Source organism: Harmonia axyridis, chromosome 2, assembly GCF_914767665.1.
Source record: "Harmonia axyridis chromosome 2, icHarAxyr1.1, whole genome shotgun sequence".
NCBI classification, from domain to species: domain Eukaryota; kingdom Metazoa; phylum Arthropoda; class Insecta; order Coleoptera; family Coccinellidae; genus Harmonia; species Harmonia axyridis.
The window spans coordinates 23,146,174-23,158,407 of record NC_059502.1 but is presented as its reverse complement, the minus strand read 5'-3'; the positions used below and the strand labels follow the sequence as shown (position 1 = coordinate 23,158,407).

General features: G+C 33.7%; 1 protein-coding gene across 3 annotated transcripts; it reads right to left on the bottom strand.

The window, feature by feature from the left end:
* Positions 1 to 201: 201 nt before the first annotated feature.
* On the bottom strand, positions 202 to 12,069 carry LOC123672476. 3 transcript variants are annotated; one of them, XR_006746307.1, is made up of 4 exons: positions 11,722 to 12,069; positions 7,620 to 7,846; positions 770 to 996; positions 202 to 259 (listed from the first exon to the last, which is right to left on the bottom strand). XR_006746307.1 is itself a non-coding variant. In XM_045606579.1 (4 exons), the coding sequence occupies exons 2-4, from the start codon at positions 11,772 to 11,774 to the stop codon at positions 905 to 907; spliced, it is 372 nt and encodes a 123-aa protein (XP_045462535.1). In that variant the 5' UTR covers positions 11,775 to 11,800; positions 11,879 to 12,069; the 3' UTR covers positions 673 to 904. The 3 variants fall into 3 exon arrangements, 2 of the variants coding, with proteins under 2 accessions (XP_045462535.1, XP_045462534.1); XM_045606579.1 differs by lacking the exon at positions 202 to 259 and having other exon boundaries at positions 673 to 996; positions 11,722 to 11,800; positions 11,879 to 12,069; XM_045606578.1 differs by lacking the exon at positions 202 to 259 and having other exon boundaries at positions 673 to 996.
* Between the last annotated feature and the right edge of the window lie 165 nt (positions 12,070 to 12,234).

Genomic DNA, 12,234 nt, shown 5'->3' with positions numbered 1-12,234 from the left:
GCTGCATAATCACATGAGTGACATTTATGTTCTTTTTTATTCAAATGGACAGAATCTATATGCTTTTTGAGGTAACTTTTCAGATTGGCTGCATAATCACATAAGTGGCATTTATGCTCTTTTTGATTCAAATGGACAGAATCTATATGATTTTTTAGGGTACTTTTGTGATTGGCTGCATAATCACATAAGTTACATTTATGTTCTTTTTTATTCAAATGGCCATCTAGATGATTTTTTAGGGTACTTTTCTGATTGGCTGCAAAATCACATAAGTTACATTTATGTTCTTTTTTATTCAAATGGACAGAAGCTATATGGTATTTGAGATGATTTTTCTGATAGGATTCAAACTCACATAAGTGACATTTATGTTCTTTTTCATTCAAATGGACAGAATCTATATGATTTTTGAGGTAACTTTTCCGATTGGCTGCATAATCACATGAGTGACATTTATGTTCTTTTTTTTTCAAATGGACAGAATCTATATGATTTTTCAGGGTACCTTTATGATTGGCTGCATAATCACATAAGTAACATTTATGTTCTTTTTTTTTCAAATGGACAGAATCTATATGATTTTTGAGGTCATGTTTCTGATTGGCTGAGAACTCACATAAGTGACATTTATGTTCTTTTTTATTCAAATGGACAGAATCTATATGCTTTTTGAGGTTACTTTTCTGATTGGCTGCGAACTCACATAAGTGACATTTATGCTCTTTTTTATTCAAATGAACAGAATGTATATGCTTTTTGAGGTTACCTTTCTGATTGGCTGCAAACTCACATAAGGGACATTCATGTTCCCTTTTATTCAAATGTACAGCATCTATATGTCCTTCGAGATTGCTTTTCTGGTTGAAAGAAAACTCTCCTGTTTCATATTTCAAAGATGATCTTATTCCATTATCATCAGTGTAATGCTGAACAATATCAATGATTTCAGTCTTTTTATCCTCAATATGCCCCCCATCAGTTGTGTTCTGCAAACTAGAACCAAAAAAATAATTGTAACATTTTTTTAATTATCAGAGATTGGAAGATAAAACTATTTCAACAAACACTGGAAATTTTCATACGAAAGTGTTCTTCTAAAAAATCGAATTTTCAATGGAATATTTTGCTTGACTACATTCATTTTCCTAGTTAGAGAATTTGAAATAGAAATTTCAATATCACATAATATAATCAATAAAACTTTATTTCATAGGAACTATTGAAATCTTCAAGATCTAATCTGCACAATTTCAAAATAAATACATTTTGAGAATTAGGATCTTATATCTGTGTGTGTAGTGTTTTTGAATTATTGCGAAATAGAGAAAATAATATTGAAAAATTCGTGTTGAACCTTCATGATGAGCACATGTGAATAATTGTTTTTGTTATTAGTAAACAAATTCGATTAAACAGAATTTCTAAGCTGATTACTGCTTGCCCGCAGTCTTCGATAGTTCTTGAACTATCAGAAATGTCCCAGGTCAACGGCACTTCTACTAATACCTCTTCAGGAGGAGAAGTACCTAGAAACAAGGAAGATTCAAATTGTAAAAGACAGAAGAAAAAGTCAACCTAAAACCGCCACAGATACAAACAAAAAAAACGATAATAAATCTGCTGATATCGTATTCAATCAACCCCAATTAATAAAAGATCCTGTAATGTATCAAAACTTTTCTTCACCAAAGGAATTGATTAGGAAAATAAAGAACAGTCGACATCTGCCATGTCAACAAAAAATAATCAACAACACGAAACATCGAAAACCAAAACAAACAAACCAACCAAAATAATAAACAGAAATGTTTCAGCCAAGATGAGTGACATCAAGAAGATGGAATATTCAAATTTATTTTATTTCAATTCTGAAAACAATGAAACGGATAGAATACGAAATTTTTTATGTCCAGAGATAAAATTCTTAAAACCAAACTCGGATATATCCTCAAATCCAATACTAATAAAAAGGAATTGGAACAAGTCCTGTCAGAGCCAAAGAACGAGAAGAAAATAGTCAGTTACAAGGGACCAACAGCGCAAAAAACGACGAATACAAGAAGAGTGCCTCAACAAGCGTACTCTGTGAAGATTTCAAATATGGAAACGTGTATCAAAGAAGAATAAATAAGACAGCATCTTTTACCACAAAACATAGATACTGCAAAGAATCATCTCAAGAGCCCAATCAAAACCCACAAGATTTATTAGAATAATTATGGGTGAAATTGAATCATTTGAAGCACTTTGGAATAATGGATTCTTTTTCATTAACCAACACTATTTCGTATATCCCAGCCATCCTCCAGACCCAACTCCTATACCTTGCAAAAAATGTTTACAATTCGACCATAAAACAGATTCTTGCACAAATTCACCAAAATGCTCGAAAAGACAAGGACCACATAAAATGTCTCAGTACAAAACCAATAATGCTCCCAAGTGCTTGTCTTGTGGCGCAGAAGACCATATGGCATGGTTCATTAAATGTCCGAAATATCCAAAAAAAACCCTTAGAAGGTATTTCAAACGCTAATGTCAAGCCACTTAATGAAAAAACAAATGAAATAGAAGATCTCTCAAAAAACACAAGCTGGATCTATGCTCCAATAACAGTACATGATGAAATAATGAATATTTATAATAGAAAGTTAAATAATCCTAAATATAGTGACAGAAAGTAACTTATAGTTACTTTGAAACAAAAGTTTATTAGACAATTCAATAAAGACACAACAGTTGTTTTCTTGGGGAACTGATTCTACATTCTGATGCTTGATCTGGAGGATCCTGAGGAGCCTTCACCAACTGAACCAATAAACAACGAAGTTAATAGGCAAATTTACATTTAGAATACTCTATAGTAACATTAACAGCTACATACCAAAAAACATTTCATAAACAATTTCAAACTTCAAAAGAGATATGATACAGCAGTATAGAGAAAACAACTGGTTTAATGGATGCAACAAAATGAATGATTCCAAAGGGAAAAATTTCTACTTCAATGAAATATTTGGGTGTACAGGTTGATAATAAACTGAATTTCAACCTGCAAACGAAACTAGTAAAAAAGAAAACTATCACTAGAGCCAAATACTTTGGCAAACTTACATATAAAAACAAGGTGTAACCATCCAAAATGCTACAAAAATTTATAAAAGCATATGTCGACCTTCAATTGAATTTGGAACACTACAAGTGCGCTTCGGAGCTCCTGACGTTGGCTGGAAAGCACCTATAGAACGTTGCAATGTGTATGTTATATCTATGATACTTATTTGTGTTTGCTGGGGAGGAGCTCCTGACGTTGGCTGGAAAGCACTTAATAACATGGACTGAGAGAGACCATTGATATCGATGTATTGTGGCAAGGATAGAAATCTTAATGGCAAAACATTGGTTTCGTGAATTGATTATATGCGTTTTCTTGTGGAGATAACGGATTCCGTAACGATTTACTAAGTGTTTTTTGTAATTCTTCTGTTTATTTTAGTACTTATAAACAATTTTAAGTATGTCTGCTTCGTGTGTAGCTTATAATTGTGTTGTTATATCCAAAAAAGGATTGGACGTGACATTTCATAGTTAAGAAAACAAGAAGTGATTTATCGTTTATTTTATTGAATATTTTCACAGATTTCCATGAAATTAAAAGAAATGGGTGATGGTTATATGGAGTAAAGACAAAAAACCTTCTGCCACAGCCGTAATAGGTAGTAAATCACTTCCAAACTGAGGACTATTATATTAATCCCTATGGAACTAAAGTTTTGAAGGAAGGGGCCATAAAATTATTATATTAAAAACATGTGTTACTACAATAATAATGAATACTATACAGCAAATTTCTACCCTTTATAGATCCGGAGTTATGAATTTTTGATCATGTTATTCGAGTTATGAAACTCTGATTCGAACCTCTCCATCAGATGTTAATCATAATTTTTTATATTGATATTTATTATGTTTTTTTTTCATATGTTCTTGCATATTTGATGATAAAAAGTAATAGAATAACCCCTTGTAAAAAATTTGCAGTACTTTTTTAAACCGTCAGAGTAAAGGAAGTTGTTACTTTTAGAACGTGAGGCTGAATTGTTTTCTTTGATAGGAAAAAAATTGCACTTTCATCCCCAATAACACTCACTATTTCCTCAGTCAATTTCTCAAAAATATTCGGGCTATTTTTTCTGAAGACAACATATATAATAAAATTTTGAAAATGTCATAAATTTTCTTTTGTGTTTTTATTTATCACAAATTTTGAAATCCCTTAAGTCCAGTTACACTTGTAGCTACATTATATAGAATAGAAATTTAATTATCTATAATATTATTGATATACTGGGCTATCTAAAACCTGTGGAATAGAAATTAATAAATATTTTCTTTTATAGCACTCAATGAAATTCACCTTTTTCTGAAAGACATTTTAGATATCATGAAAATCTGTACCATAAAGTTCCTAAATGTGATTCATTTAGCTTTTTCAATACTATTCTTATCGGAATAACTCAATATTTCTCATTAACAACGCCTTATTCCCATAGCCATTTCAATAATCAAGTCATGCAAAAAACTCAATATTTCTCCAAAAAAAAAAAAAATCAAAAACGTGTTATTATCATAGTAAATTCGCATGTGTTGCCATTAATAACTCCTTCCTTCCCAACACCTCTCTTTCTTTGATGGTCTGCAAAGCGGTGCGAGCAGAGGGCTAGTCCATGTTATTATAAGTCTATGTAAGAATCTGATCGCAGGTAATATTCATCTTGGAAAATTCTTCATTTTATTGAAACTATGTAAGAAATGAGGTAAGGGTATGCAATTCCATATTAATTTATTACTAATTAATCAAAAACATTGTATTTTACGAGAGTTTATTTACTGTATATTGTTTTCATAAGAAATCTACTAAAATAACTCATAAAATGGAAATTATTTCTCGAAAAATTTATGAAATTAGCAAGTCTTCATTTTGTTCTTCTTCTTGAGAAGACGAACCGCCTGCTTTCTCTGGTGTATGTCTCCTGTGACGTGGATTGCCAGCTATCTCACAATTGCTTTGGTGGTCATCTAATGGGTCTTCTTCCGAGGGGTTTGTTGTCCCTGATGATCTTAGCCATGTCTAGGCTCATTCTGTCCACATGCTGGTTCCACTCTCTTCGCCTCTTCCTTATACATCTGACCACATCGTCCACTTAGCACTTCTCTTTTATAATAGAATTTCTATGTCTGTCCGCCAGTATGTATACCATTATTCTTAGGGGTCTTCATTTCAGTTGTTCGCAATATCCTCTTTATTGTTGACGTTTTAGCTTCGGTCTCCGCTACGTTGATAGTTTTCATTTTGAAATATAATAACTCACTTATATTCTATATTCAAGTTAAATATCGATTTTGTAATAATAATCCTTACTAAGAAACAATTAACCACGCCAGTGGAAGGTTTACTGCACCCCTATTTGTCAATTTTGCGGGTTTCTTGTTTTCCTACCTCAGTTTATCATCTTACTGATGCAACTAATTACAATATAACGCTATTTACGTTTAAGGCCACTCCTATGTTTTTCTTTACTCTAAGAATTTTCATTCAAATGGATATGTTTTATGTCTTTTAAGAGTTTCTTACATGCTTGAAACATACTCACATAAGTTACATTTATATTCTTTTTCATTCAAATGGACAGAATCCATATTAATTTTGAGGTAAACTTTCCGGTTGGCTGCATAATCACATAAGTAATTCTTTTATGTTGAAATGGACCGAATCTCTATGCTTTTTGAGGTGAACTTTACAGTTGACTGCATAATAACATAAGTAACATTTATTTTCTTTTTTTATTCAAATGCACACAATCCATATGCTTTTTGAGGTTATTTTCCTGTTTGACTGCAAACTCACATTTATGTTCTTTTTTTTTCAAATAAACAGAATCTATATGCTTTTTGAGGTGAAATTTACGGTTGACTGCATAATCACATAAGTAACATTTATGTTCCTTTTGATTCAAATGGACATAATCTTTATGATTATTGAGGGTACTTTTCTGATTGGCTGCATAATCACATGAGTAACATTTATATTCTTTTTTATTCAAATGGACAGAAGCTATATGCTTTTTGAGGTTACTTTTCTGATCGGCTGCATAATCACATAAGTAATATTTATGTTCTTTTTTTATTCAAATGGAAAGAATCTATATGCTTTTTGAGGGTACTTTTCCGATTGGCTGCATAATCACATGAGTGACATTTATGTTCTTTTTTATTCAAATGGACAGAATCTATATGCTTTTTGAGGACACTTTTCAGATTGGCTGCATAATCACATAAGTTACATTTATGTTCTTTTTTTTTCAAATGGACAGAATCTATATGCTTTTTGAGGGTACTTTTCCGATTGGCTGCATAATCACATGAGTGACATTCATGTTCTTTTTTATTCAAATGGACAGAATCTATATGCTTTTTGAGGACACTTTTCAGATTGGCTGCATAATCACATAAGTTACATTTATGTTCTTTTTTTTTCAAATGGACAGAATCTATATGATTTTTGAGGTCATGTTTCTGATTGGCTGCGAACTCACATAAGTGACATTTATGCTCTTTTTTATTCAAATGGACAAAATCTATATGCTTTTTGAGGACACTTTTCAGATTGGCTGCATAATCACATAAGTTACATTTATGTTCTTTTTTTTTCAAATGGACAGAATCTATATGCTTTTTGAGGGTACTTTTCCGATTGGCTGCATAATCACATGAGTGACATTTATGTTCTTTTTTATTCAAATGGACAGAATCTATATGCTTTTTGAGGACACTTTTCAGATTGGCTGCATAATCACATAAGTTACATTTATGTTCTTTTTTTTTCAAATGGACAGAATCTATATGATTTTTGAGGTCATGTTTCTGATTGGCTGCGAACTCACATAAGTGACATTTATGCTCTTTTTTATTCAAATGGACAGAATCTATATGATTATTGAGGGTACTTCTCTGACTGGCTGCATAATCACATAAGTGACATTTATGTTCTTTTTTATTCAAATGGACAGAATCTATTTGCTTTTTGAGGTCATGTTTCTGATTGGCTGAGAACTCACATAAGTGACATATATGTTTTTTTTTATTCAAATGGACATAATCTATATGCTTATTGAGGGTACTTTTCTGATTGGCTGCATAATCACATGAGTGACATTCATGTTCTTTTTTATTCAAATGGACAGAATCTATATGCTTTTTGAGGACACTTTTCAGATTGGCTGCATAATCACATAAGTTACATTTATGTTCTTTTTTTTTCAAATGGACAGAATCTATATGATTTTTGAGGTCATGTTTCTGATTGGCTGCGAACTCACATAAGTGACATTTATGCTCTTTTTTATTCAAATGGACAGAATCTATATGATTATTGAGGGTACTTCTCTGACTGGCTGCATAATCACATAAGTGACATTTATGTTCTTTTTTATTCAAATGGACAGAATCTATATGCTTTTTGAGGACACTTTTCAGATTGGCTGCATAATCACATAAGTTACATTTATGCTCTTTTTTATTCAAATGGACAGAATCTATATGCTTTTTGAGGTTACCTTTCTGATTGGCTGCAAACTCACATAAGAGACATTCATGTTCCCTTTCATTCAAATGTACAGCACCTATATGTCCTTCAAGATTGCTTTTCTGGTTGAAAGAAAACTCGCCTGTTTCATATTTCAAAGATGATCTTATTCCATTATCATCAGTGTAATGCTGAACAATATCAATGATTTCAGTCTTTTTATCCTCAATATGCCCCCCATCAGTTGTGTACTGAAAACTAGAACCAAAAAATAATTGTAACATTTTTTTAATTATAGGAGATTGGAAGATACAACAATTTCAACAAACACTGGAAATTTTCATACGAAAGTGTTCTTCTAAAAAAATCGAATTTTCAATGGAATATTTAACAAAGTTTGACATTTTTGTAAAAAGTATTGTTGCTTGACTACATCCTATTTTCCTTTATTTCATAGGAACTATTGAAATCTTCAAGATCTAATTTACACAATTTCAAAATAAATACATTTTGAGAATTAGGATCATGTATCTGTGTGTGTAGTGTTTTTGAATTATTGCGAAATAGAGAAAATAATATTTAAAAATTCGTGTTGAACCTTCATGATGAGCACATGTGAATAATTGTTTTTGTTATTAGTAAACAAATTCGATTAAACAGAATTTCTAAGCTGATTACTGCTTGCCCGCAGTCTTCGATAGTTCTTGAACTATCAGAAATGTCCCAGTTCAACGGCACTTCTACTAATACCTCTTCAGGAGAAGAAGTACCTAGAAACCAGGAAGATTCAAAGCGTAAAAGACAAAAGAAAAAGTCAACCTAAAACCGCCACAGATACAAACAAAAAAAAACGATAATAAATCTGCTGATATCGTATTTAATCAACCCCAATTAATAAAAGATCCTGTAATGTATCAAAACATTTCTTCACCAAAGGAAATTGATTAGGAAAATAAAGAACATTCGACATCTGCCATGTCAACAAAAAATAATCAACAACACCAAACATCGAAAACCAAAACAAACAAACCAACCAAAATAATAAACAGAAATGTTTCAGCCAAGATGAGTGACATCAAGAAGATGGAATATTCAAATTTATTTTATTTCAATTCCGAAAACAATGAAACAAATAGAATACAAATGTCGTCCATTTGGAATACGAAATTTTCTATGTCCAGAGATATAATTCTCAAAACCAAACTCGGGGAATTGGAACAAGTCCTGTCAGAGCTAAAGAACGAGAAGAAAATAGTCAGTTACAAGGGAACAACAGCGCAAAAAACGACGAATACAAGAAGAGTGCCTCAACAAGCGTACTCTGTGGAGATTTCAAATATGGAAACGTGTATCAAAGAAGAAGAAATAAGTCAGCATCTTTTGTCACAAAACATAGATACTGCAAAAGAATCATCACAAGAGCCCAATCAAAACCCACAAGATTTATTAGAATAATAATAGGACTAAGAACTAACACTAAAAAGTTGATCAACTTACAACTAAGAACTAAACTCTTAGTTAAAATAATGAAGTTTGCATGCGCCGCACAGAATTTCAATATTAACGAGTACCAGTTTCTATCGTTTTATGCTTCGTTATTCGTGTTTATCCATGAAAAGTATTCGGTGTATCTGAAAAAAAAATTAATTTAATTTTTTCACAATCAATATCAATGTCAAACATCAAAGTATAGAACAAATAGAAAGTAGTTTGAGCACGTGCGCTTTCCTTCACTGAGAACTAACAAGAGAGTGCATAAACGCCACTTAATTCTTAGGTTTAGTTCTTAGTCCTAAGAATGGTGCATAAACCAGCCATAAGACTAAGACTTAAGATCAGTGTAGAAATAATAATAATAATAATGCGGGTAGCGGTAGGTGAATCCATAGCGAATCACCTATCAGGAGAGTTGAATCGACTCCTGCCCACTGCAGATTCCAGGAGCTCCCTGACCCGGGAAGCTGAAACCTGTCGAAGGGTCCCTGTCCAGGGTAACGGACGAAGCCATGTGGAAAGCAGCTCAAGAATTCTCCCACCGTAGCTCTGCGGATCGTAAAAAGCGATCAAAGGCCGTCTCTCCCACGACACGGAGGAACCCATGAATGATGGTGAATTTGAGGAATAGGAATATAGAGCCGCTACCTGAGGTTCGTCAGGGCGTGTCTGGAGCCGGCGCTGGACATGACAGTATGCGGGACGTCGGTGACAGAGTGCTAAGGAGACTGGCGTCTGTCGAACAAAATGCTACGCCTCCACAATCTCAACATTCTAGGAGAAGAATAACACGAGTTTCTCCGACCGCTGAAGGTTCTGCGCAGGATCCCCAACCAGCACTCACCCAAGAAGGTCTACCAAGAAGACGCATGAAATGGACAAGTTCGATAAATGAAACGATCATGCGCATTTATTATGAAGTGACTAATATGGAAGAGGATAAAATAGGCTACCGGCCAAAATTATTTGCAGAATTCCACAGAAACTATCCCGAACTCCAAGTTTCTGAGCAAAGAGTAGCCGACCAATACCGGGTCATATTGAGAAATAAACTTGTACCCGATGAGAGACTTAACATCATAAAAAATGAAGTCCAACTGAGGCTACAGAATAGGAGCCTCACTAACAACGAAACGACAATTGAAAAAAACTACGATTGTGCTGAAAACCATCAATGCACAAATGAATTCTGAGGAACAAAACAACGCAGATGTGATAGCAATAAGTGATGCTCAACGACGGAATATATATGATGCACCCGTCGAAAATCCAGAAGAAGACCAAAGAGAACTACTGGAGCGATTATTCGCCACAATGAATAGATGCGTTATAGATTTTGAGGGCACAGATCCATTGAGACGACGGATTCTGCCAAGATTGAGGACATCCAAGAAACTATCCCATTGTCTGGTCATGACTAACAAGGAGATTATACCCAAGTATCTTTCTGACTACCATGATCTCGAATCATAACACCTCATCATATACTGTGCAGCATTTTCAATAGCAACAGAGCTAGGTGTGAAGCCAAAACCTGAAAGTCAGCAACCAGCCAGAGAAAAACAACAAAATAAACCACATTGGCAAAAAAGGCTAGAAGACAAAGTTCATAGCATCCGCCAAGATATTGGGAGGCTCACCCAATTTGCAAAAGGTGCGCCTTCTAGAAAATTACAAAAAATGGTGAATATAATAATGAAACGTCACCGGCAACATACAACGTATGATCCAAACAATGAAAATGCTCAACAAATTTTAGACACACTGAAACAAAAACTTAGTGTGTACTCCGAAAGACTCAGAAGATACAATGAGAGCTATAGAAGAAAACAGGATAATATGATTTTTGAAAACTCCGAAAGAAAATTCTATAGAATGTTAAACAATCGAGGATATTGAGAGTTTTTGGACAGATCAACTGGCTACACCAACCCCCTACAACTCCCAGGCTGATTGGATGAGAAGTGAAGAGAAATCCTGTGAGACAATAGAACAAATGCCGCATAACGCAGTTTCTATAGAAGAATTCCATGAAATATTGAAAAATGCACACAATTGGAAATCACCCGGCCCAGATGGAATCCACAATTTTTGGTTGAAAAAATTTCGGTGTATACACGGCAGGCTAGTTGAAACCATAAATGGTGTTATAAGTAATCCAACGGAAATGCCCAAATGTTTAACAACAGGGACCACTTACCTCTTACCGAAGGATATGCAACACACAGAGGATCCATCAAAATACAGACCAATTACATGTCTACCAACAATATATAAAATCATCACATCATGTATAGCATCTCCTATCTCGTAAGAGGACCAGAAGTTCGACGAGAACCAGGGGGACCACAAGGACCGGACACGACCGAGCTCTACCCTTCTGATATTTTAAATATCTGGGATTGAGTGAATGTTCCTCTTAGCGAGGAGTGAGAAGCCGACGGCGAGGAGAAATCCTACGCGTATAGGCAAAAGTCGGGATAATAATAATTAAAACTTTCAAAAAAACACATCTACTCAACTGAAGAGACAATAAGCCATGTTCTTTCTAGAAATAACTTTTTTCACAATGAAAAAAGTGAAAGTTAAAAAAGTTAAAATTTAGCCTACAGTATCGAGAAAAAATAATGAATGCTTACTCCAAGTCAAATGAGTTTCCTTTTTCATAGCTATCATCTTCTCCCATTTCCATCTTTACTCTGTGATGGTTATTTTCATCTGGGAAAATTTTCAGGTATGTTTCCATTTCTGACTTCAACACTTCGTAAATTCTCAATTGTGAAAATAAATACTTACAATTACAAATCGAGAACTGTTTGTTTTGTATTATCCCTACTGTGCACTATAGCATGAAGCTTGTTTTTTTTTCACCGACTAAAAAGATACAATACCCACAACACTCCCCAAGTCTCCACGAACAAATCATAGATAAGTAGAACTAGATAGAAGAAATAACAAAACAATTTTACCACCATAGACAAACCAATCTAAAAATGGCGAATTGAGACATAGAACCATAGAAATTAAGAACAAGAATACAATTGATAGAACTAAACTGACACACGTCAAATAATGCTTTCGGCAAATCCACACGAGTGCGGAGCGTGCGGTGTCAGGTGCGAACATTAAGGGCCAGTTGCACCATTTGCCTA